This window comes from Macaca nemestrina, chromosome 9 (genome assembly GCF_043159975.1).
Source record: "Macaca nemestrina isolate mMacNem1 chromosome 9, mMacNem.hap1, whole genome shotgun sequence".
Lineage (NCBI taxonomy): Eukaryota > Metazoa > Chordata > Mammalia > Primates > Cercopithecidae > Macaca > Macaca nemestrina.
Genome location: NC_092133.1, coordinates 117,833,027 through 117,860,918, shown reverse-complemented (window position 1 = coordinate 117,860,918; position 27,892 = coordinate 117,833,027). Strand labels below are relative to the sequence as shown.

The 27,892-nt window shown below is 36.9% G+C and overlaps 1 protein-coding gene across 14 annotated transcripts in view; it reads left to right on the top strand.

Annotated features, from left to right (window-relative positions):
• The window catches only part of LOC105480009 (myosin IIIA), a 310,637-nt gene that overhangs the window by 160,599 nt on the left and 122,146 nt on the right, over positions 1-27,892 (top strand). For all 14 annotated transcript variants that reach the window (XR_986226.3, XR_011608191.1, XR_011608190.1 and 11 more), the window contains 4 exons: positions 7,785-7,884; positions 9,632-9,748; positions 10,960-11,064; positions 11,168-11,251. Coding sequence is in view for 11 of the 14 variants with exons in the window: in XM_011738421.3 (XP_011736723.2) it covers positions 7,785-7,884; positions 9,632-9,748; positions 10,960-11,064; positions 11,168-11,251 (406 nt within the window). In the remaining 3 variants the exon portion in view is untranslated. The remainder of the gene's footprint in view (positions 1-7,784; positions 7,885-9,631; positions 9,749-10,959; positions 11,065-11,167; positions 11,252-27,892) is intronic.

Here is a 27,892-nt window from a genome sequence, read left to right as displayed (position 1 = left end):
GCAAGAGCATGCTTCATTTTATAAGAAACTGTCAAACTGTCTTCCAAACTGGCTGTACCATTTTTCATTCCCACCAGCAATGAATGATTACTGTAGCTTTATAGGAAGTCTTGAAATTGCACAGTGTCAGTCCTCCAGCTTTTTCTCCTTCAATATTGAATTGGCTATTCTGGATCTTTTGATTTTCCATATAAACTTTAGAATCGGTTTGCCAGTATCCAGAAAATAATTTGTTTGGATTTTGCTTGGGATTGCATTGAATCTGTAAAGCATGTTGAAAAGACCTGACACCTTGATAATATTGAGTCTTCCTATCCATGAACATAGAATATATCTCCATTTACTTAGTTCTTGTTTTATTACTTTTATCAGAGTTTTGTAATTTTCTTGTATGTATTTTGTTAGATTTATACTTAAGTATTTCAGTGGGGGTTGCTAACATAAGTGGTATTGTGTTTTTAATTTCCATTTTCACTTATTCATTTCTGGTATATAGGAAAAAATGACTTTTTTATATTAATCTTGTATCCTAAAACCTTGCTGTAATTGCTTATTCATTTCAGGAGGTTTTTATGCTGACTTTTTTAGATTTTCAACATAAACAATCATGTCATCTGCGAACAAAGACATTTTTATTTCTTTCTTCTCTATCAGTATACCTTTTAAGTCATTTTTTGGTTTTATTGCATTAGCTATGACTTCCACTATGATAATGAAAAGGAGTATAGAGAGAGAACATCCTTGCTTTGTTTCTGATCTTAGCAGGAAGGCTTCTAATTTCTCATCATTATGTATTATAACTGTAGGCTATTTTACATGTTGTTTATGAAGTTAAGGAAGCTCCCTTCTGTGGCTCATTTATTGAGAGTTGTTATCATGAATTTTGTCAGATGTTTTCTCTGCATCTATTGATATGATCATGTCATTTTTCTCTTTTAGCCTATTGATGTGATGAATTATATTAATTTATTTCACCCATCAGTCACCACTCCTACATACAAATACTCTTCCTCAGGTTACTGGAATCCTACTTCTACTTAAAGACCAAGATTAAATGCTAAATCTACTAAGAACTGTACCCACTTTTCCAAAATGGAATTAATTTTCCCTCCTTGCTATTTCTACTTTATGTATTACTTTAATTTTGGCATTTGCCATATATTTTGTGTTTTTAAAAATATTTGTGTTTACATCTCCCACTAGTTTGAAACTCATTGATTGTACAACCTGGATTTTTTTCCACCTATAATAATCCTACAACACTTGGGGTTACTGGGAAAATGCTTGCATATAGCAGGGTCTCAATAAATATGAGTTGGATTGAATTCCATACTTAGATTTTTATTAAAACAACAATGACACTTTGGGAGGCCACAGCAGATGGATCACTTGAGGTCAGGAGTTCGAGACCAGCCTGGCCAAAATGGTGAAACCTCAGCTCTACAAAAAATACAAAACTTAGGCCGGGCGTGGTGGCTCACGCCTGTAATCCCAGCACTTTGGGAGGCCGAGGCGGGAAGGTGACCTGAAGTCGGGAGCTCCAGACCAACCTAACCAACATGGAGAAACCCCATCTCTACTAAAAATACAAAAAATCAGCCAGCTGTGGTGGCACATGCCTGTAATCCTGGCTACTTGGGAGGCTGAGGCAGGAGAATAGCTTGAACCTGGGAGGCAGAGGTTGTGGTGAGCCAAGATCATGCCATTGCACTCCAGCCTGGGCAACAGGAGCGAAACTCCATTTCAAAAAATAAATAAATAAATAAGTAAACAAATAAATAATACAAAAATTAGCCTGGCATGGTGGCGGGTGCCTGTAATCCCAGCTACTTGGGAGGCTGAGGCAGGAGAATTGCTTGAACCCGGAAGGTGGAGGTTCAGTGAACTGAGATCTTGCCACTGCACTGCAACCTGGGTGACAGAGTGAGACTCCATCTCAAACAAACAAACAAACAAACAAAAGCAAGTGATAACGAGAAGATTCTAAAGCCAATGCCCTTCAAAATTCACAGCTATCACTTTCCATAAATTTGTTATTTTAACTATCAAAATGTGTTTTCCTTACAATTCTAATATATGGCACTTGGTATGTAGCTAAATCTGACAAATCAATGTATGCATATTTTAAAACTTATTTAATACTGGAAACATGAAAGTTAACCAGAAAAATAAGCAGTCATCATTGATTAGCTATTCACTGATGTATAAAAATTATGGAAACAGTTACATGTTCTTGTGAAAAGGTAGATGTACTTACTCTTTTTAAGAAATGCCCAATATTATACTAAGAAAAATCATATAAAGCTATTTTCTATGCAAACCTCAAACATTCAGTTGGTTTCAGGCAAACATGGATATTGAATTAAGGTAATGAAGATTCAAGACACCTTGTTTTTTGCATCTTTGTATCAAGGCATAAAATGATGAATAACACTTGATTTCTACACACAACTTTCCCAAGGTCTAGCAGGAACAATGAACCTGTATTGACTTCATTAAATGTGAGAACTTCTCCACTAGTGGTGTATTCTCTCTGGAAAGACCTGCAGTGTCTTCACAGAGAGGGTAATTTAAGCCTAACTTTGAAGGATACGTAGAATTTTGCCAAGCATGGAAGGAAAATAATTCCAGGTAGAGAAATGAAATGAACAAAGTACAGAGTCTTGAAAATGCTTGGTATGTTGAGAGCTATTCCGTACAGAGCTGATGGAGAATGATGCTGGAAAGGTTGTTTAAGGCAAGATTGTGAAGGTCCATGAAATCCATGCCAAGACATTTTTAAGTTGTACCATAGAAGATAGGGATCTATCTGAGGTTGTTTTAATCATCACAATGACCAAATCTTTTCTAAGTTTTTGACAGCTAATACCAAAAACATCATGGAGGATGAATTCACAGGAGCAGAAGAGTGAGGGTACCAACCAGCCAAGTATTGATCCTTCTGCTCCTCACCATCCATTCCCCGTCGTTCTCCAGGAACAGTCTGTAGCAGCCAAAACAGACAAAAAATTCAGGGCCCTTCAATTAAATGGATAATTGGATTTCTTCCTCTTTTGTCTTAAAAAGAATATATAAAAAATGGTTATATTTGTAAGAATCTCTTTGAAAATAGAGGAGTAAATAAGATGATACTTGTTCAATTCAGCAAATGTGGAGACCAACTATATGCAAATTCCATGCCAGAAGTTGTGGGGGGATATACAGTCACTTAGTCATTCAACTAAAGTTTATCGAGAAACTACACTATTCTAAACAATATCCTTATTCTTGGGATACAACAAGAAACTAAAGGCATAGTTTTGCAGATCTTGATGCTTACATCTAGTAAGGACTTCAAATATTAACTAAATTATCCACACAAGTGCATAATTTTTTAAGTGGTATAAAAATTATAGAGGAATCTTGTAATCCTAGCACTTTGGGAAGCCAAGATGGGCGGATCACGAGGTCAGGAGATCGAGACCATCTTGGCTAACATGGTGAAACCCCGTCTCTACTAAAAGTACAAAAATTAGCTGGGTGTGGAAGCGTGCCTGTAGTCTCAGCTACTCAGGAGGCTGAGGCAGGAGAATCGCTTGAACCTGGGAGGCAGAGGTTGCAGTGAGTCGAGATTGCGCCATTGCACTCTGGCCTGAAGACAGAGCGAGACACCGTCTCAAAAAAAAGAAAAATGGAGGAATCTAATTAAGAGTTGCAAATAGCTATAAGACACTATTTCTGTCATTAGATACATTTTTTTAAATATCAGAAACATGATTTGCAAATAGTTTCTCCCAATCTGTGGCTTGGTTTTTATTTTCTTAACAAGAAAGCAGCAAATTGAGGATTGTACACCTTGGGATGATGGAAGACATGATCAACTAAGAATGTGGATCTGTGGAAAGGAAGCTTCTGATGGCATGTTACAGCAAGCTACACAGGAAATAAAATCGAGAGACAGGTGGAAAGTGTTAACCCTGGAAAAGAAAGGTGGCACTTCTACCCTGGAAAGTGAAAAAGAAGTGTGTATGGGGGTAAGGGACTATGAGAAGATAGGTGAAAATATACTATCATTTTGAGATAAAAGGGAAGGAACCAGAGTGAGTTTGTATTAGCTTCCATTTGAAGAAGAGGGAAAATAGATATTGGAAGCTTGAAAGATAGACATTTTTGGACCACTGCTATCTAAAATGAGCTAGGAAGTCTTCTGTGGAGGGGTAAATAAGTAATGAGTAACTTCAGGGTCCAGTGGAGGGAAAACTCTAATCTTTCATGTGTGAGATCTGCGACCAGAAATCTGCAACATTCGAGTTGAAGAGAAGTCAATGAGTGACTGGATCTATTAGTCAGTGTCCTGGCAGGAAAATAGCACAGTCCAAAGAAGTGTGATTGGAGAGAATTTTTTGTTTTCATTTTTTATTAAAATAAACTTGCACAGTGTAGATGTTTATAATTTTAGTGAAGCCCAATTTATCAATTTTTTATTTCATGGATGGCATTGTTGGTGTTGCATATAAAAACTTATTTCCAAACCCAAGGGTATCTAGATTTTTTCCTATGTTATCTTCTGGAGTTTTATAGTTTTACATTTTACATTTAGATCTGTGATTTATTTTGAGTTAATATTTGTAAAAGCTTAAAGGTCAGTGTCTTGAGTCACTTTTTTTGCACGTGAATGTCCAATTGTTCCAGCACCATATGTTGAAAAGATATTCCTATCCTAAGAAATTTACAATCTAGTAAAGCGTATAAGGCCAGCACACAAATGAATGACTGAAATGACATTTAACTAAGATATCTGTCCTAAAGGATGTATAGAATTGTGCTGAGGAGTGTAAAAGAGGTGACATTTAAGGTGGATTGTGAAAAGTGAATAAGGTTTTATCATACAGATGGGGCTGAGGAGGAAATAACAGAAACAAAATGACAGGTGAAAAAAGCACAGGGATGTATAGTTTAAGAAACAGAAACAAGTCCAGTTAAGCTAAAGTGTAAAAGTGTACTTTCTGGCAAACACACTGGAAAGACAGATTGTGTAATGTTATGGAAGGCCTTGAATGAGTTTCATGTGATGAGTCATTGAACAAATATTTATTGAGGGCCTACTGCATGCCAGGCACTGTTACAGCTGCTGGGGATACAGCAGTGAACAATACAGGTACTCTGTCTTACTATTACAATAAAATCTAGATTGGTATTATATTAATTACAATCTAATAGGAGATGAAAGAGGACAAAGTAGAATGTGAGAGGTGATGAGGAGAACTGGCGGAGAAGCCAGTGGCTAAAAATAGAGCAGGAAAAGGGTGATGAGAAGTTCTGGAGAGAAGCCACTAATTCACAAGGGCTCACCAGGAAAAGACTCTGATTAATGTAATATTGAAAGAAGCCCATAGGAAGCAAGAAAGAGCTTTACAGGTATCAAAGAAAATGGCATTCCACTCAGAGGGAACAGCAAGTACCAAGGCTGTGAGGTAGAAGCATGCTTAACGCATTCAGGAAACAGTAAGGAAGCCAATGAGGTTGGAAAGAATTGAGTAGGAGGGATATTAGAAACAGATAATGTTAGAGAAATAATAGGGGTGTTGAGGGAGGCACAGATGCACAAATCATATAGGCCTCGTAGGCCATGGTACGGCGTTGGATATTCCTTTGAGTAATAATGGGAAGATCAGGAACTTTGAGCAGAGTAGTGACATGACGTGACTTATTTTCTTGAAGATCACTCTGGCTGCAGTGTTGGGAAGAGTGTCAGAAGGTAAAGGTGGCAGCAGGGAAATCTCTTGGGTGGCTGTTACAGCAGTGAGAAGAAATACAGTGGGGGGTGGTGGGGAGAAATGTCTAGCCCTAGTTAGAATTTGATGATAGAGGCGATGGAATTTGTATACAGATTGCATGAGGGGTGTGAGAAACAGAAGAGCCAACGATGTCTCTAACATCCTGAACAATCAGAAGAAAGGAGTCATCATTGACTGAGATAAAGAATCACAGAGAAGGAGTAGGTTTGGAGGCAGAGTATTTAGGAGCGTGGTTTTGGATGTGTCTGTCTCTCCAAGTGAATTATCACATAAGCATTTATATGCAGAAGTCTGGAGCTAGTAGTTATCAGTGAATGAGTGGTATGTGAGGCTATGAAATAAGGAAGTGAATGTAGAGAAGATAACTTCAAGAACTGAAACTTGGGAGACCCCCAAAGTGTAACAGAAAGATAAGGAAAAAACAGAAAAAGATACTCAGACAGAGATACCAGTGAGATAAGGAAGAGAATCAAGAGAGACTTACAGGAGACCAAGGCAAAGGTATTCAAGAAAGCCTTTGTTAAATGCTGCTGGTAGATTAGGTAAAATGAGGACTTAAAATTGACCATTGGATTTAGCAATGTAAAGGTCAGTCGAGTCTTTAACAAAAGCTGCTTCCATAGAGTGTCAAGATGAAAGCCTGAAGAAACTAAGTATAAGCCAGGCACGGTGGCTCACGCCTATAATCCAAGCACACTAGGAGGCCAAGGTGGGCAGATCACTTGAAGTCAGGAGTTCAAGACCAGCCTGGCCCACATGGTGAAACCCCGTCTCTACTAAAAATACAAAAAAATTAGCTGAGCTTGGTGGCCACGCCTGTAATCCCAGCCGCTCAGGAAGCTGAGGCAGGAGAATCCCATGAACCTGGGAGGCAGAGGTTGCAGTGAGCTGAGATCGCGCCACTGCGTTCCAGCCTGGGTGACAGAGCAAGACTCATCTCCAAAAAAAAAAAAAAAAAAAAAGTATACATAATTCTTTTGAGGATTTTTACTATAAAGCAAAGAAATAGAACAGCAGATGGAGGAAACTGGAAGTCAGGGGAGGGCAGTTTGTTGTTGTTTGTGGGATGGGTGATATAACAGAAAATTCAATGATGTAGGAATGAGAGAAAAAGCAGTGGGAATGATGTCCTTCCCTAAATGAGAGAGGACAGAAGCTATTATAGTAAACAAAAGGAGTAGTCGGCTTAGATAGGGGAAGGGGCAGTTTATTAATAGGCTTAAATTTCTAAGCAATAAGAAACCATTAAAGTTTTCTGAGTGAGTGTTAAGATTCTTAATAACCCTCATAATCTATATATTCCTTCCCCTTCTACCAAGGGGCAAATCCAGATACTTAAGAGTATATCCAAAAATAGATACCAGAAATGCAATTATCCTCAAAATAAAATGGATGTCCAGAAAAGTTTAAATAAACCATTGTGTTTCTCTCAGCAATTTCTTCAGCCTTTGTGTTAAATCAAGATCTTTATGCTGTTTTTGAAACTTGTTGAAATGTTTTACTTTGAAAATAAACTTTTTAGTACATGAAATCTATTTTTACACACATCTAACTTTCTGAAAATTTGTAATGTGATTTATTTTGTATTCCTGTTAAATTTTGCTGAATAATAATTAAAAATGACCATACCTTGACCACCAGTGGCCTAACACTACCTCCAGCAAAATTAGGAATGTAATGAATTCAAACCCTTCAGACTCATCACCTTGTAACAGATTTGATCACACAGAAATTTAGAGGAAGCTTTAAAACAAATCATATAAAGATAGTTCTTAAAGGAAATTATGTACTATTGATCATCCATGAAGTAAATTCTGTAATTTGCATTTTTTCCAATGGAAAGGAGTAAACAAACAGTAAAGATCAAATATATTAGGATATTTTCTGGTATGTTATTGAATTTAATAAACAGATTCACAGAGGATTTTCAGTGTCATATGTATCTAAAACTTACTTCTACTATGATCAGTAATCAGTTCTTAAATCAGAAAGCATTTTTCTCCACAGACATGAACGTATTCACACCAAGAAAGGGAACTTCAACTGGTCTCTAATATCCAATCCGAAGGATGTAGATGATTTAGCAACCCTAGAAGTTTTGGATGAGGTAAGAACTAATATCCAATCTGAAGGATGTAGATGATTTAGCAACCCTAGAAGTTTTGGATGAGGTAAGAATTTCAGTTGAATTAAACTTAGACATTGCAGATGTTTTGTTAATTTATAGAAAACATGAGTATTGGTAGAAGGGGAAGGAATATAGAGATTATGATGGTTATTAAGAGTCTTAACACTCACTCTGCCCATGTCTTCCATCTGTAAGTCTCATGCTTTGTCTCTTAGCTTCCTATTATTTATCTTATCTTCAGTTTTAATCTATATAACTCAAATTTACAGATCTTTCCAGCCTAGTGTTCATTTTTTTCTGATGCTCAACTGTCAGAGGTGAAGTCCTCGCAGTATAAGTTGTTAGGCCACAGATCTTCCTTCTTTTTCATTATTTGTGGGAGTCTCAAAGATATGATTTATTGTATTCAAAGAGCAGTCAGCCCACTGTAACCACCATGTGGTGGCCTCCCCCTTTTTCCTCTCTTGTTTCAGCTCTCAGTGGCTGTACCAGAAACTCTGAATACCTCAACAGCCTGTCTGTTACCATGGTCGGTGTTCTTCCTCATGGTATCACAAAACCCTTGTTTCACACAGCTTATCTTTCAGGGGTATTGAATTCTGCTTGAAACTCCTTATTCTAATTATCTCAGAGGTATTTCAAACATTTTTTGTGAAGGTACAGATCCAAGCTATTAAATTCTAGTCTCAGCCTCCTTTCCCCTCACCCTTCTTTATTCCACACTTCTTTATCCCACGTAGTCAGATCATTAGAGAAATAAATGCCCTCTTTTTAGGACTTCTGTCCTGCCTGATGAATACCTTTTTTATTTTTTTTACACTGCTGATACATGCCTGAGCATTTGACTCAGAAATGTACCAATCAAGAGCTAAGTTCTGAATAGAGGTAGTCATTTGGTAAATTTAGGGTTGCATAAACAACTCAAGTACTTCCTCAGAATAATCTCAAGATCATCAAACATCTTGAAATCAAATCATGTTGGCAAGTCAGAGACTGCAGACACCTTTCTGAATTCTTACATATAAAATTTTTTAATAATGTGAATTCCTAGGCTTATGGATTGCAAAGAAGTTTTCACTAGATCAATATATTAATATATTAAATGGTAGATTTGTTTCTGTTGTCTATGTTTTATTTTTAGTTTCTTTTTGGACCTAAGATATTTTGCTCCTCTCTTGTGTCATGTACTATAAATGGTGGTTTTCGACATTATCAACCCCAATTCATTTACTCAAATGACTTATCAACTATGAAAATTACATTTAAAAATTTTTCACAGTACTTCATAAAGCCAAAAGTCTGGAAAAAAAAAAAAAAGGACTAGGACATTCCATAAAGCCACTGGATCACCTTGATTTGAAATTAAATCATGTTCACTCCATCTTCCCTTCCCTTTTCTCTTTACTTCGTTGTTAATCTTTACGTCACTTACTGCTATTACTTCTTTTCTTGAAAGCATTATATATTTAAAATTCCTGTGACATATAATATGTCCTCTGGAAAATGCAGGTAACAATGACATCCACTGTCTCAAAACCAAAAGAAATGCCTGTCAAGTGAATGAGTAGTTGCAAACCTGAAGTTATATATTTTTTACTATCAATGTGTCTATTTTTCTAATCCTTGGTCCAGATTCCAGATGTTCTGTTTATTATTGTTTACTTTTTAAGTTGTAGTTGACCACAAATAATTTTTAAGAAGGAGAAATTATTTTATTTTATTGCAGAATACAGTCTCAGAGCAACTTGAGAAGTGTTATTCCAGAGATCAGATCTATATCTATGTGGGAGACATACTCATTGCTCTTAACCCTTTTCAGAGTCTGGATCTTTACTCCACAAAGGTATGTCATATGGGGTGCATTCTCTTACTTCATACACATAATTATACATTCAGATACTTAATTTAAATGAATGCCAGAAAAATTTTATCCACTATTTTGAATAAACAGTTACATAATTGTTATTAAAACATAGAACTAGGAAAAGTAGAAGATGGAGTCAATCTGGGTGCGGTTTGTGGTCTTCCTTTCTCCAAATGTGTGTGCCATTCAGTTACTGGTAACGGATCTACATTAAATATTGTGTCACTAAACAGATGCCTTTAAAAGCATATACTTAAGTCTGCTTTAAAAGGTATGTACTTAATGTATGTCTGCCACTGAACCGAGTATGGGAGCGTCAAAAGTATAATTACATTGTTTATGTAGATAATACATACTTAATGGCTATAAAAATTATCACTATGAGTTAAAAATTCCTTTTGATGTATTATTGGCTTCATTAATATCACACACATGTTTTATGAATATGAATATATAATTATCAACTATTCAACCCCTAATGGCTTAAATATAGAATACTATTCTGGAATTAAACAAGGTTGTTTTTCATTTTTAATTGGACTCATTCTCTTCTGGCTATTTGTGTACTCCAGGAAATTATTTAATACTGTTCCTAATAGTTGTTTTTATGTGTGAAAAGTACATATCTCTGTCATCTTTTAGCATCCTAAAATTTATAGGAATAACAGTAAATTTATGAGCCCTCACCTATGTTTCAGAAGATTCGGGCTTTAGTGCAATCCTACTATCAATTCACTGTGTGATCGTGGACAAATCAAATGAGAGAATGTATGTTAAATGATGTGAAAGGAAAAAAATGGTGATCATATATGAGACATTATTATATCCAAGGAGCAGTTAACAAACTGAAACCTGATCGTCTTATTTTTAATGAATGCTTTCACTTAAGTAAATAATGGAATTTTGAAACCTTACGTTCTGCTTTGGAAGTACAATGCAGAATCTTTTAAATTACTTTGTGTCATATCATATTTCTGGGCTGTTTTGTGTCAGGCTTTTATTTTACATAGTTATACATTTAGATATATGTGCAATATGTGTGTAACATGTATGTAACAATGTTTTGGTGGTATAAAATGGCATTTTTATTTATACTTTGCTTTAAAAATTGGAGCTATATTTGTAAATAATTCAGGACTTAAAAACAAAAAAACAAAAAGCCCTACAAATGTATTCTTTTTAACCCTTAGCATTCCAAACTATATATTGGATCAAAGAGAACTGCCAGTCCTCCTCACATTTTTGCAATGGCTGACTTAGGATATCAATCTATGATAACATATAATTCAGATCAGGTAAGAAGAGTCTCCCATTCTTAGAAATTTACCTCATAGTTACTTAAATGTCACCTGAATTTTGAGGATAAGGTCTTCTCACAGTTTTCTTTTCTATGTGTAGTGCATTGTTATTTCTGGAGAAAGTGGTGCTGGAAAGACAGAAAGTGCTCATCTTTTAGTTCAGCAGCTGACAGTGCTTGGAAAGGTATAATTCATTTTTTTCTCTGTCCCATCAGAAATATTTGTTGAATTTCAGAACTTAATATAACTCATTAATATTCTCTAGTATCTCACATTTAATAATGTACAGAAATTTTAAAATATAGTTGTTATCCTTTGAGAGTTTAAAATAATGAGCAATATGAAAAGCATGTACTCTGTTTTGAGGATTTTCTAACTTTTAGCACACTTATTAGCAAGGCTTATAAATGTGATTTTCATTCCTTTTAGTCCCAGTGCATTTATTGAATGCTTTCTTTACTTTTTCTCCTTTTGTTGCTAGCAGGTTAAAAGACAGTCAACATACAAAAATCAGTTGTATTTACATACTATATGTGTATACTAGCAATGGTCAATTACAAATTGAATCTTAAAAGTGCCATTAACAATAAAATAAAAAAACCATGACCTATGTAGATCTAAATATTATTATATATGTGCAAGATTTGTATGCTGAAAACTGAAAGAGTTAAAAGAAGTAAAAGACCTAAATAAACGAAGAGGTATATCATGATCATGGATTAAATGACTCAATATTATTAAGATGTCAGTCTTCCACAAATTGATCTGTAGATATAATGCAGTTATGATAAAAATCCAATCAGGATTTTTTTTTTTTTTTTTTGGGTGGGAATTGACAAGGTGACTCCAAAATATATAATGAAAGGCAAGGGAACTAGAATAACCAAACAATCTTGAGAAAGAGCAAAGTTGGAGGATTCATACTACCTTATTTCCAGACTCGCTGTAAAGCTGCAATAGTCAAGACAGTGTGTCACTAAACAGAATAGAGAGGCTACTTGCATATGGTTTATTGATTTTTGACAAAGGTGTAAAATTTATTAATTAAGAAAGGTGGTCTTTTCAACAAATGGTGTTGAAATAATTGGATAGTCCCATACAAAAAAATTAACATCAGTCTATACTCACATGTTATACAAATTTTTAACTCAAAATGCATCATAGATCTAAACATAAAACCAAAAGCCATAAAATTACTACAGGAAAACATAGGAAAAGTTTTTCTGATGTTGAGTTAGGTGAAAGAGTTCTTAGATTCAACCCAAAGTGCATAATTTATAAATGGAAAAATTTGATTTTGTCAAAATTAAGAATGTCTGTTCTCTGATGATACTGTTACAAAAACGAAAACACAGCCCACAGACTCAGAGAAAATATTTGCAAGGCACACAACTAATAAAGGACTTGAATCTAGACTATATGAAAAAAAAAACTAATAAAACTCAATAAGAAATGAAATGACAATTTAAAAACAAACATAATGTTTGAACAGTCACTTCACCAAAGATGATTATGTATGGTACATAAACAAATGAAAAGTTGCTCAACATCAGTATCATTTGGGAATGCAAGTTAAAACCACAAGAAAACACTATTACAAAACTATTAAAATGACTGAAATGGCTAGCGTTTTTTGATCTAACAGTACCAAATACTGACAGAGATATGTGCATTACTCCATTCTCACACTGCTATAAAGAACTTTCCGAGACTGGGTAATTTATAAAGGAAAGAGGTTTAATTGACTCACCGTTTTGCATGACTGGGAGGCCTCAGGAAACTTACAATCATGGCAGAAGGTGAAGGGGAAACAAGGACCCTCTTCACATGGCAGCAGGAGAGAGAAGAGTGAGAGAAGGAGGAACTTGCCCAACACTTATGAAACCATCAGATCTTGTGAGAATTCACTCACTATCACGAGAACAGCATGGGGGAAACTGCCCCATAATCCAATCACCTCCCTCCCTTGACATGTGGGGATTATAGGTCCTTCCCTAGACATGTGGGGATTACAAATCAAGATGAGATTTTGGTGGAGACATAGAGCCAAATGATATCAACATGTGTTACCGAAACACCAGGGGTTTGGTCTAGGTCCTGCTACTTGCTACGCAGAAAGCCAATGACTGAGATGATGAGTATTGCCAAAGAAGTAGGCTTTAATCAGGTGTTGCACCCGGGAAATGGGAGCTGTCTCAAATCTATCTCTTTGATCAATTAAAACTAGGGGTTTACATAACAGGGAAGACATGTAAGAATGTATAAGAACACAGAAACTAGGGAGAGACAAGGAAGCAATAATGATGAATAAGGGGTCTGCATCTTATTGTCTGGATATGGTGATCTATGGAGTTTCAGTTCTTTGATACTTTTTTTTGAGAGGCCTGAAGGTGGTTTCCTCAGGAGGGAAATCAGATAAAACAAATTGTAAAGTTCAAGCTCCAAGACCAGCAGGGTCAATTTTCCATGTTTATTTAAAGAAAAGAATCTATGGGACTATTGGGTTTCATATGGAGCAACTGTATTTCTGGTGAGAATGCAAAGTGGTACAGCCACTTTGGAAAACAGTTTGGATGTTTCTTATAAGCTACACTTACCATACAACCCAGCAGTTCTACTGCTATGTGTTTATCTGTGCTATGTGCCTTTCTGTATAGACTATGAAAACCTTTACAGAAACCTATAGACAAAGATTTATAGAGACTTTATTTACAAACTCCAGAAAGTGGAATAAACAAACTATAGTATATTAATACAGTGAAATATTACTTAGCAATAAAAAGAAATAAACATTGAGTCCAGGAGTTCAAGAACAGCCTGGGCAACATAGCAAGACCTCTATGAAAAAATTTAGAACTTAGCCAGGCATGATGGCACATGCCTACAGTCCCAGCTACTTGGGAAGCTGAAGTGGAAGGATTGTTTGAACTATGGAGGTCGAGGCTGCAGTGAGCTATGGTGGCACCACCGCACTCCAGCCTGGATGACAGAGCAAGACCCTGTCTCAAAAAAAGAAAAAGAACAAACATTGATACAAGCAATAATGAATTCCATTAAATTATCGTTGGATGAGGCCAGGTACTGTGACTCACGCCTGTAGTCCCAGCACTTTGGGAGGCCAAGGCAGGCAGATCAAGAGGTCAGGAGATCAAGACCATCCTGCTAACATGGTGAAACCCCGTCTCTACTAAAAATACAAAAAATTAGCCGGGCGTGGTGGCAGGTGCCTGTAATCCCAGCTACTTGGGAGACTGAGGCAGAGAATGGCATGAACCTGGGAGATGTGAATGGTGTGAAGCTGGGAGGCGGAGCTTGCAGTGAGCCAAAATCATGCCACTGCACTCCAGCCTGGGCAACAGTGCGAGACTCCGTCTCAAAAAAAAAAAAAAATTGTTTTTGGATGAAGCTCAAATGTATTATGCAAGTGGAAGAAGCATTATGCAAGTCAGGCACGGTGGCTCATGCCTGTAATCCCAGCACTTTGGGAGGCTGAGGTAGGTGGATCACCTGAGTCAGGAGTTCAAGACCAGCCTGGACAATATGGTAAAACCCCATCTCTACTAAAAATACAAAAATTAGCTGGGCATGGTGGCAGGTGCCTGTAATCCCAGCTACTTGGGAGGCTGAGGCAGGCAGAATTACTTGAACCTGGGAGGTGGAAGTTGCAGTGAGCTGAGATCGCACCACTGCACTCCAGCCTGGGCGACAGTGCGAGACTCCATCTCAAAAAAAAAAAAAAAAAAAAAATTGTTTTGGATGAAGCTCAAATGCATTATGCAAGTGAAGAAGCCAGAATCAAAAGACTGCATAATGTGTGATTCAGTTTACATGCCATTCTTGCAAATTTAAAACAGTACAGACAGAAACAGATCAGTGATTATCAGGAAATGGGGGTGGAGAGAGGGATTGACTGCAAAGAGTCACAAGACAATTCGGGGTGGTGAAGGAATTATGCTATATGTAGACTGTGATGGGGGTAACATGATGGCACATGTAAAAACTCTCAGCACTGTACAGTATAAAGGATGACTCTTACTGTATGTAAATTATACCTTAATTTTTTTAAAAAAAGGAAGTTGAGGATAGACACTGATTTTCCAGGTAAAGATCTTACAATAAGATAAAATTGTACTTTAATGACACTAATGGCCAAAAAAGAAAAAAAACATTGTTTACAATTTATGCTTGTAAAAATTTTTATTACGATCTACATAGTTATAACTTGCCATGTTAAAATTTTTGCCAATTCTGTGAGGAATCTTGCGTTACAAAACACCAATAGGTTCAAGGTTAAACCTAATCTGTCTATAAAAGATTGAGGCTGCATAGTTCAAAACAACTGCTAAATTGAATTTAATTCACTTTTTTTCTTATGCATTTGGAATTTATTCTGATTTATACTGCCATGAATGGATGAAATTGTATCTTTTTGTCATACAGCTATTCATTTATCCCAACACCACTTATTAAAAACCCATTCTTTCCATAAATTTGAGATGCCACACTTATACTATACTAAATATCCTCGTGCAGTTTGATCTACTTCTGATTTTCTATTCTGCTCCTTTGGCCTTATTGTGTATTCATGCACCAGTGTCACACTTTTTAGTGTTGAAGTTTCTATATACTTCCTATTTTTCATATATATAATATATATCATGTATAATTATATATGTAATAATGTTATATATAATATAACATATAATATGTGGTTTGCAAGTACTTTTTCCTAATCCACAGGCTGCCATTTCATTTTGGTGATTGTTTCCTTTGCCATGCAGAAGCTTTTGACTTTGACATAGTCTTATGTTTTTTTCTTTGCTTTTTTTGCATGGGCATTTGATGTGATATTCAAAAAATCATTGCCAATGCCAATGTTCAGGAGCTTTTCCTCTATATTCTCTTCTAGGAATTTTATAGTTTCTAGTCTGATATTTAGATCTTTCATCCATTTTGAGATGATTTTTTGTGTATGGTATAAGATAAGGATCAAATTTCATTATTTTGCATGTGTAAATCCAGTTTTCTCAGCACCATTTATTGAAAAACTATCCTTTCTTTATGATATCATCTTAGTGCCCCTGTCAAAAATGGGTTGACCATAAATGTTTGGGTTTATTTTGGGGCTCTCTTTTCTATTCCACTAGTCTATGTGCCTGTTTTTATGCTGGTACCATACAGCTTTTATTACTATAACTTTGTCATATAGTTTTAAATCAGGAAATAATGATGTCTCCAAATTTTTCTTCCTCAGAATTATTTTGGCTAGTTGAGGTTTTTTATGATTTCATACAAATTTTTTGGATTTTGTTTTCTTTTTAAATTTTTATTTATGTATTTATTTTTAAAAATTTTCCATAGTTATTGGGGTACAGGTGGTATTTGGTTACATGACTAAGCTCTTTAGTAGTGATTTGTGAGATTTTGGTGCATCCATCACCCAAGCAGTATATGCTGCACCATATTTGAAATCTTTCATCTCCTGAGTTACTTCACTTAGAATAATAGTCTCCAATCTCATCCAACTCACTGCAAATGCTGTTAATTCATTCCTTTTGATGGCTGCGTAGTATTCCATCATATATATTATTATATATTAAATCGTGGAACCAACCCAAATGCCCATAAATCAATGAGTGGATAAAGAAATTGTGAGATTGATATATATATAATATATATAATATATTATATATTATATATTATATAAAAATATCTATAATATATAATATATAATATATTATATATATAATATATATATCAATCTCACAATTTCTTTATCCACTCATTGATTTATGGGCATTTGGGTTGGTTCCACGATTTTGCAATTGTAAATTGTGCTGCTGTAAACAGGCATGTGCAAGTATCTTTTATGAATAATGACTTTTTTTCCCCCTGGGTAGATACCCAGTAGTGGAATTTCTGGATCAAATGGGAGTTCTACTTTCAGTTCTTTAAGAAATCTCCATACTGTTTTCCATAGTGGCTGTACTAGTTTACATTCCCACCAGCAGTGTAGAAGTGTTCTCTGTTCACCACATCCACACCAACATCTGCTGTTTTTTTATTTTTTGCTGATGGCCATTCTTGCAGGAGTAAGGTGGTATCACATTGTGGTTTTGATTTGCATTTGCCTGATCATTAGTGATGTTGATCATTTTTTCATATATTTGTTGGCCATTTTTATATCTTCTTTTGAGAACTGTCTATTCATGTCCTTAGCCCACTTTTTGATGGGATTATTTGGTTTTTTCTTACTAATTTGTTTGAGTTCATGGTAGATTTTTGTTATTAGTCCTTTGTCAGATGTATAGATTGTGAAGATTTTTTTCCCACTCTGTGGGTTGTCTCTTTACTGTGCTGACCTTTCCTTTTGCCATGCAAAAGTTCTTTAGTTTAATTAGGTCCAAGTTATTTGTCTTTGTTTTTGTTGCATTTTCTTTTGGGTTCTTGGTCATGAAATCCTTGCCTATGCCAGTGTCTAAAAGGGTTTTTCCAATGTTACCTTCTAGAATTTTTAGAGTTTCAGGTATTAAGTCCTGAATCCATCTTGAGTTGATTTTTTTGTAAGGTGAGAGATGAGGATTCAGTTTCATTCTCCTACATGTGGCTAGCCAATTATCCCAGCACCATTTGTTGAAAAGGGTGTCTTTTCCCAACATTATGTTTTTATTTGCTTTGTTGAAGATCAGTTGGCTCTAAGTATTTGGATTTATTTCCAGGTTCTCTGTTTTGTTCCATTGGTCTGTGTGCCTATTTTCATACCAATACCACGCTGTTTTGGTGACTATGGCCTTGTACTATAGTTTGAAATCAGGTAGTGTGATGCCTCAAGATTTGTTCCTTTTGCTTAATCTTGCTTTGGCTATGTGGGCTCTGTTTTGGTTCCATATGAATTTTAGAATTGTTTTTTTCCAATTCTGTGAAGAATGATGGTGGTATTTTGATGGGAATTGCATTGAATTTGTAGATTGCTTTTGGCAGTATTGTCATTTTCACAATACTGTTTCTACCCATCCAGGAGCATGGGATGTGTTTCCATTTGTGTCATCTGTGATTTATTTCAGCAGTGTTTTGTAGTTTTCCTTGTAGAGGTCTTTTGGGTCCTTGGTTAGGCATATTCCTAAGTTTTGTTTTGTTTTTGTTTTTTGCAGCTATTGTAAAAGGGGTTGAGTTTTTCATTTGATTCTCCACTTGGTCACTGTTGGTGTAGAGAAGAGCTACTGATTTGTATACATTTATCTCATATCTGGAAACTTTGCTGAATTCTTTTGTCAGTTCTAGGAATTTTCTGGAGGAGTACTTAGGGTTTTCAAGGTAAATGATCATATCATCAGCAAACAGTGACAGTCTGACTTTCTTTTTACTAATTTGGATGCCCTTTATTTCTTCCTTTTCACTGATTGCTCTGGCTAGGACTTCCAGTGCTATGTTGAAGACAAGTGGTGAGAATGGGGATCCTTTTCTTGTTCCCATTCTCAGAGGGAATGCTTTCAGCATTTCCCCATTCAGTATTATGTTGGCTGTGGGTTTGTCATAGATGGCTTTTATTACATTAAGATGTGTCCCTTGTATGCCAATTTTGCTGAGAATTTTAATCATAAAGGGATGCTGGGTTTTGTCAAATGCTTTTCCTGCATCTGTTGAGATGATCATGTGATTTTTGTTTTTAATTCTGTTTATGTGGTGTATCACATTTATTGACCTGGCATATGTTAAACCATCCCTGTATCCCTGGTATGAAATCCATTTGATCATGGTGGATTATCTTTTTGATATGTTGTTGGATTCAGTTAGCTAGTGTTTTGTTAAGGATTTTAGCATCTTTGTTCATCAAGGATATAGGTCTGTAGTTTTCTTTTTTGGTTATATCCTTTCCTGGTTTTGGTATTAGGGTAATGCTGGCTTCATATAATGAATTAGGGACAGTTCCTTCTTTCTCTATCTTGTGGAATAGTGTCAAAAAGGTTGGTACCAATTCTTTAATGTCTGGTAGAATTCGAGAATTCGGCTGTGAATCCATCTTGTCCTGGACTTTTTTTTTTTTTTTTTTGGTAATTTTAAAATTACAATTTCAATCTTGCTGCTTGTTATTTGTCTGTTCAGAGTATTTAATTCTTCCTGATTTAAGCTACAAGGGTTGTATTTTTCCAGAAATTTATTCATCTCTTCTAGGTTTTCTAGTTTATGTGTGTAAAGGTGTTTATAGTAGCCTTGAGTGGTCTTTTGTATTTCAGTGGTGTCAGTTGTAATATCTCCTGTTTCATTTCTGAATGAGGTTATTTGAATTTTTTCTGTTCTTTTCCTGGTTAATCTTGCTAATGGTCTATCAATTTCATTTATCTTTTCAAAGAACCAGGTTTTTGTTTCATTTATCTTTTGTGGGGTTTTTTGTTTGTTTGTTTCAATTTCATATAGTTCTGCTCTGATCTTGGTTATTTCCTTTCTTCTGCTAGGTTTGGGTTTGGTTTGTTTTGTTTCTCTAGTTCCTTGAGGTGTGACCTTAGAATGTCAGTTTGTGTTCTTTCAGTTTGTTTGTTTTTTTTTTTTTTTTTTTTTTTGACATAGTCATTTAGGGCTATGAACTTTCCTTTTAACACCGCCTTTGCTGTATCCTAGAGGTTTTGATAGGTTGTGTCATTATTTTTGTTCAGTTCGAAGAATTTTTTAATTTCCATCTTGATTTTGTTTTTGACCCAATGCTCATTTGGGAGCAGGTTGTTTGATTTCCATGTATTTGCATGGTTTTGAAGGTTTCCTTTGGAGCTGATTTCCAGTTTTATTCCTTCTGGTCTGAGAGAGTGCTTAATATAACTTCAATTTTCTTAAATTTATTGAGGCTTGTTTTATAGCTTATCATATGGTCTGTCTTGAAGAAAGTTCCATGCATTGTTGAATAGAATGTGTACTTTGTGGTTGTTGGATGAAATGTTCTATATGGATCTGTTAAGACTATTTGTTCCAAGGTGTAGTTTAAATCCATTGTTTCTTTGTTGACTTTCTGCCTTGATGACCTGTCTAGTGCTGTCAGTGGAGTACTGAAGTCTCCCACTATAATTGTGTTGCTGTCTATCTCATTTCTTAGGTCTATAGTAATTGCTTTATAGATCTGCGATCTCCAGTGTTAGGTGCATATATGTTTAGGATTGCGGTATTTTCCTCTTGGACAAGGCCTTTTATCTTTATATAATGTTCCTCTTTGTCTCTTTTAAAGTTTGTTTTGTCTGATATAATAATAGCTACTTTGCTGGCTTTTGGTGTCCATTTGCATGAAATGCCTTTTTCCACCCCTTTACTTTAAGTTTATGTGAGTCTTTATGTGTTAGGTGAGTCCCCCGAAGGCAGCAGATAGTTGGTTGTTGAGTTCTTATCCATTCTGCAATTCTGTATCTTTTAAGTGGAGCATTTAGGATATTTACATTCAATGTTAGTATTGAGATATGAGGTACCGTTGCATTCATCATGCTATTTGTTTCCTGGTACTTTAGTTTTTGGTTTTGTTTCTGCTTTTAATTTGTATTTTTGTTTCATAGGTCCTGTGCGATTTATGCTTTAAAGAGGTTCTGTTTTGATGTGCTTCCAGGATTCATTTTAAGATTTAGAGCTCCTTTTAGCAGTTATTATAGTGGTGGCTTGGTAATGGTGAATTCTCTCAGCATTTGTTCATCTGAAAAAGATTGTCTCTTTCCTTCATATATGATGCTTAGTTTTGCTGGATACAAAATTCTTGGCTGATAATTATTTTGTTTCATTAGGCTGAAAATAGGGCCCCAATTCCTTCTAGCTTGTAAGGTTTCTGCTGAGAAATCTGCCATTAATCTGTAGGTTTTCCTTTATAGGTTACCTGGTGTTTCTGTCTCACAGCTCTTAAGATTCCTTCCTTCATCTTAACTTTGGATAACCTGATGAGATGACAGTGTGCCTAGATGAAGACCTTATTGTGATGAATTTCCCGGGTGTTCTTTGTGCTTCTTGTATTTGGATGTCTAGGTCTCTAGCAAGGCCAGGGAAATTTTCCTTGATTATCCCCACAAATATATTTTCCAAGCCTTTAGAATTCTCTTCTTCCTCAGGAACAGCGATTATTCTTAGGTTTTGTTGTTTAACCAAAATAATCCCAGACTTCTTGGAGGCTTTGTTCATATTTTCTTATTCTTGTTCTTTTTTCTTTGTCTTTGTTGGATTGGGTTAATTTGAAGACCTTGTCTTTGAGCTCTGAATTTCTTTCTTCTACTTGTTCAGTTATATTGCTGAGACTTTTCACAGCATTTTGCATCTCTAAAAGTGTATCCAAAGTTTCCCAAATTTTTGATTGCTTTTTCTTTAAGTTATTTATTTCCTTGAATATTTCTCCCTTCACTTCTTTTATCATTTTTCAGATTTCCTTGTATTGAGCTTCACCTTTCTCTGGTCCCTCCCTGATTAGCTTAATAACTAACCTCTTGAATTCTTTCTCAGGTAAATCTTTTTTGTTTGTTTGTTTGTTTTCAGTTCAGATCCATTGCTGGTGAACTAGTGTGATTTTTTGTTGTTGTTGTTGGGGGGGGTGTTGCAGAGCCTTGTTTTGTCATATTACCAAGGGTGGTTTTCTGGTTCCTTTTTATTTGAGTAGGCTCTGTCAGAGGGAAAGTCTAGGGCTGAAGGCTGTTATTCAGATTCTTTTGTCCCACAGGGTGTTCCCTCGATGTAGTTCTCTTCCTCTTTTCTATGGATGTGGCTTCCTGTGAGCTGAACTGCAGTGATTGTTGTCTCTCTTCTGGGTCAAGCCACCCAGCAAGTCTGCCCAGCTCCGGGCTACTACTGGGGGTTGTCCACACAGAGTCCTATGATGTCAACTGTCTATGGGTCTCTCAGCCATGGATACCAGCACCTGTTCTGGTGGAGGTGATGGGGGGAGTGCAGTGGACTCGATGAGGGTTCTTAGCTTTGGTGGTTTAATGCTCTATTTTTGTGCTGGTTGACCTCCTGCCAGGAGGTGGCACTTTCAGAAAGTATTAGCTGTGGTAGTATGGGGTGGAACCGGCCGTGAGTGGGGCCCTAGAACTCCCAAGATTATATGCCCTTTTTTTTCTGCTACCAGGGTGGGTAGGGAAGGACCATCAGGTGGGGGCAGGGCCAGGTGTGTCAGAGTTCAGACTCTCCTTGGGTGGGTCTTGCTGTGGCTGCTGTGTGGGATGGGGGTGAGATTCCCAGGTTCCTGGAGTTGGGTACCTAGGGGGATTATGACTGCTTCTGCTGAGTCATGCAGGTTGTCAGGGAAATGGAGGAAAGCTGGCAGTCAAAGGCCTCACCCAGCTCCCACGCAAACTGAAGAGTAGATCTCACTCCCACCATGCCCCCGACAACAGCTGAGTCTGTTTCCAGGCAGAGAGTGAAATGGGCTTGAAAACCTGCCCCAGGCTATCCTCCTCCCAGCTGCAAAAGAAAAGTGCTTGGCTCTTCCCCTGCTTGTGGAGTCTACACACCAGATTTGCATGCTCCCCCCGAGTTCTGGCCAGGCTTCTTGCCAGGTCAAACTGTTACAAAGTTCAGCTAAAGATTTCCTTATCCCTCTGCAGTTTTACCCTCTGCTCCTCTGGCCACCCTCCCCTTGGATCCCTGTGGTGCCAGACAGGAGTGGCCTGCTAGGGGACCCAGGAAGCTCCCAGGGTTTTTCTGCTGCTTCCTCTACCCCTATATTTCGCTTGGCTCTCCAAATGGATTCGGTTCCATGTAAAATCAGAAACTTCTCCCACCTTCAGCTTCTCAGCTTCTCCAGTGGGGATGTGTGTTCAGGAGAAGAGGGTCTTCTCCCACTTCTGCAGTTGGGGCACTCACAGTATTTGGAGGGTCTCTCAGGTCCTGCAGGAGCGGTCCACTTCCTTCAGAGGGTCTGTGGGTCCTCTTGAGATTGCTGGTTTGTTCTTGCATTAATCCGGAGCTAAAATTCACAGTGCAAGCCTCTGTACGCTGCCCTGTCTGGAGCTGCAATCCAGTCCTGTCTCCCATCTGCTATGATGATTGACCCTTCCTGGGATTGTTTTTTTCTATTTCTGTGAAGAATGCCTTGGGATCTTGATAAGGATTGCACTGATTCTGTATATTTGGGTAGTATGGATATTTTAACAACATTAATTCTTCTGATCCTTGAGATATATTTTCATTTATTTGTGTCTTCCTCAACTTCTTTCATCACTGTTTTATAGTTTTCAGTGTATAGATCTTTCACCTCCTTGGTTAAATTTATTCCTAATGTTTTATTTTTATGCTTTTGTTAATGGGATTGCTTTCTTGATTTCTTTTTCAGTTAGGTTATTATTTATGTATAAAAATGTTATTTACTTTTATATGTTGATTTTGTATCCTAAAATTCTATTGAGTTATTACTTCTAACAGTTATTTTGTGGGATATTTGGGGCTTTTTACAGGTAGGATCATGTTATCTGCAAATGCAGTAGTCTCCACTTATCCCCACAGGGGATATGATCCAAGATACACTTGTGGTTGCCAGAAACTGCAGATAATATCAAGCCCTATATATACTGTTTTTTCCTAAACATCCCTATGATAAAGTTTAAATTATAAATTAGGCACAATACAAGATTAACAACAATAACTAAAAATAAAATATAACACTATACTGTAATAAACATCATATGAATATGATCTCTCTCTCTCTCTCTCTCTCTCTCTCTCTCTTTCAAAATACCTTAGTGTCACTTGTTTTAGGGGATCCCTTGCTGACTTCTTTGTGTAGGCTCAATGCTTTCTGGTTCAACCACTGACACCAATCAGAAAACATTTTCTGTTCATGTCTTCCACCCACAAATTTAATGCCTTCTTATCTTAACTAAGTACTGATCATGCACTATGACTATGACTTTTGCAATATGATATGTGACAGTAAAACTAGCACAAGTTTCTTTTTCCTTCTTCACAATTTAACAGATAGTAGACCTCAACATACAATATTTTTTCTTCCCTTATGAAGTCAAGAACTTTCACCTTTTCACTTCAAGCAGGCAAATATGGTTTCTCTTTGACATATTCAAATTGTCAGCATCACTACTCTTGTGCTTTGGGGCCATTAAGTAAAATAAAGATTATTTGATGGCCAGAACTGTGATACTGTGACAGCTGATCTGATAACTGAGAGGGCTACTAAGTTGGCTGACAGGTGGGTAGCATATACAACGTGGATACGTTGGGCAAAGGAAGGATTCACTTTCCAGGTGGGACAGAATGCGGTGGCACAGATTTAATCACACTACTCAGAATGGCATGCGATTTAAAACTTAGAAATTATTTATTTCTGGAATTTTTCATTTTAGACCATGGTTGACTACAGGTCAACTTCTTCCTTTCTGATTTGGGTGCCTTTTATTTCTTTACCTTGTCTGATTGTTCTTATTAGTACTTCCAGTACTATGTTGAATAGAAGTGATGAGAGTGGGTATTTTTTTGCGTTGTAATAGATACTATTGGAAAAGCTTTTAGTTTCTCCTCATTGATTATAATGTTAGCTGTGGATTTTTCATACATTCCCTGTATTATGTTGAGGAACTTTCTATACCTAAACTGTTGAGAGTCCACATCAAGAAAAGATGTTGTGGTATCTTAAATGGTCTTCTATAACTCATACATATGATGTAGATTATTCTGTGGTTGAAAAATGTTAAAAATTGTGTCTTTTCAAGGTAAAGAAACCTATTACCGCTTTGCTTAATATTGCTTTTCTATTGCCTAAGAAAATGTTATATAATTGTAGGTAGCTCCTGTATTCTTTGGGAATGAAAATGGTTATGCCAAAGAATACTTCATTCCTTCCAAAATGTCCTTTTTCTTCCTGCGGAATACCGCTACTTAGTGGAAATCACAGCAAGACCAGCAATTTCTAGATAGTTCATAAAAATCTGGGACATTCTGTCAATAGAAAGATAAATAGCTATAGAAAGGCCTCTTATGAGTTATACCTTAGTAAATGCTTTTCTTTTTGTAATCTCATAGGAAAATGGAATACAGCTTCCACTTTTAAAATTAAAAAAAGAAGGGGTGTTGGACTTTGTCAGATACTTTTTCTGCATCAATTGAGATGATTATGTGGTTTTTATCTTTGACTCTGTTAATATGTTGAATCACATTGTTTGATTTGCATATGTTAAGCTAGATTTGCATGCCAGGGATAGATTTTGCTTGGACATGATGTATAATCTTTTTAATGTGTTATTGGATTTGATTTGCTAATATTTTATTGAGAATTTTTGCATCAGTGTTCATCAGAGAAACTGGCCTGTAGTTTTCTTTTCTTGTGATACCTTTATCTGGCTTAGGTAGTAAAGTAATGCTGGCCTCATAAACTGTAGTTGAAAGTATTCCCTCTGGCTCTATTTTTTATTATTTATTAATTTGCTTTTCTTAGAGACAGAGTCTCACTCTGTCACCCAGGCTGGAGTACAGTAGCATAATCTTAGCTCACTGCAGTGTCTGAACTCCTGGGCTCAAGTGACCCTCCTGCTCCAGCCTTCCCAGTAGCTGGGACTACAGGCATGTGCCAGTGCACTGGGCTAATTTTATAATTCTTTGTTCAGATGAGGTCTTATTTTGTTGCCCAGGCTGGTCTCAAACTCCTGGCTTCAAGCTGTCTTCCCACCTTGGCCTCCCAAAATGCTGGAATTACAGACATGAGCCACACTGTGCCTGGCCTAGCTCTACTTTTTAGAAGAGTTTAAGAAGTATTGGTATTGATTTTCTTCCAATGTTTGGTGGAATTCAGCTGTGAAGCCACCTTATCCTAGGCTTTTCTTTGTTAGGAGGTTTTGATTACTTCTTCAATTTCTTTATTTGTTTTTGGTCTGTTCAGGCTTTCTAATTCTTTCTGACTCAATTTTGGTAGGTTGTATTTTTCTAAGAATTTATCTACTTCCTCCAGGCTACCCAAATTGTTTGTAGATAATTGTTCATAATAGTCCCTATGATCCTTTTTATTTCTGATACGTCTGTTGTAATTTCTCTACTTGCATTTTTTATTTTACTTATCTTAGTCATCACTCTTATTTTCTTAGACTAGCTGAGGGTTTGTCAGTCCTATTTTTTTCAAAAGCAAAACTCATAGTTTTATTGATTCTTTTTATAGTTTTTCCTTTCTCTATTTGATTTATTTCTGCTCAGGTTTTGATTTTTTTCCTTTCTTCTGCTAATTTTGGCTTTAGCTTTTTCTTCATTTTTTAGTTCCTCGAGGCATAATGTTAGACTATTTATTTTGGAGCTTGCTTCTTTTTTAACATAGGAATGTATTGCTACAAACCTCTCTCTCAGAATTGCTTTTGCTACATGCCATAGGCTTGTTATGTTGTGTTTTCCTTGTGGTGTGTCTCAAGGTATTTTTTACTTTCCCTTTTACTTTCTTCTTTGACCAATTGGCTGTTCAGCAGTACATTGTTTAATTTCCACATAGTTGATCATCTGTGGTGCTAGGAGGTGCTCCTGCTTAGGTGTGCCAGAGGCTTGGAGCCCCAGGGTGCAAGGTACCACCTCACCTGTGATGTGTGGTGGCAGCAACTACTTCAGTGTTCAGGAGGCCTGAGGCCCTCTGAGGGTGGGGTGCTGCCTCAGCTCTGGTGCAAGGGAGCTCCCTCAGCCAAGCTCAGAGCCTGTGAGGACTGCAGGAGTCTCCAGTAGCAATGACTGCAAGTGTGAACAGTAGTGAGAGAGGTTGCTGGGGGTATCTTGCTTACCTTTTCCTTGCAGGGAGCTGTCCTTCCTTCCTGGTTGTGAGCTGATCCCCACTTGGGGCATGATGTGGTAAAGGTAAGGTGTTTCCTTTCCTTCTCTATGTGGCCATCCTGGGTTTCTGTGCTCTACAGGATTTCTACTGGCTGCTTTTTTGCTATTCTCCAGCATGCTCCTTTAGTTATTTTGGTTTAAATGTACTTGTTTACTCATTTGCAGGTAGCGGGGGGCTTGAAGGTGTATTATCCATTCTCACACTGCTATAAAGAGCTACTTGAGACTGGGTAATTTATAAAGAAAAGAGGTGTAATTGACTCACGGTTCCACATGGCTGGGAAGGCCTCAAAAAAACTTACAATCATGGGCAGAAGGTGAAGGGGAAGCAAGCCCAGCAAAGCAGGAGAGAAAGAAAGAGGGAGCAAAGGGAGAAATGCCACTTTCAAGCCATCAGATCTCATGAGAACTCAGTCCTTATCACAAGAACAGTGAGGGGGAAAATCCGCCCCCATGATCTAATCATCTCTCACCAGGCCCTCTCCCCTGACACATGAGATTACAATTTGACATGAGATTTGGGTGGGGACACAGAGCCAAACCATATCAGAGGGAGAGCACTAGGAGCTTCTGGCCAACCATCTTGATGTCACTTCTAATTCATTTTCAAAATGATGAGTAGGAAGAATTCCATGTTCCTGTTAAAAACTAATTGAGTGGTTTTAATATGTTCTATCAGAAGTCTTGACCCAGTGGCTTAATATAACCTCTACTTAGCAGACTTGTGACCCTCTCGGGAGTGGAAGAGCCAGGAGAGACCTAAAAAAAAGGTGGCGCTACCCCAGGTATCTCATCTCAGCCTTTTCTTTCCCCTTGCCCATCAACCACTCTCTCCTTCTAGAAGTATCATTTTAAAAGGTTTTGACATGGTGAGATAAGATTAAATGTGGGGCGCGGGGGCAGTGAGGCATAGCATATTATCCTGGTGTAGAGGAGCTGAACACCTGAATGAATTTACTCACAGGTCTTTGCTATTCTGTCCTGATCTGCGGGCTGATAGAGGTTCTCATCAGTGATAAATTAATTGTGTGTGAATGTGGTTCTGTAGATGTCAGCAAACTCCTTA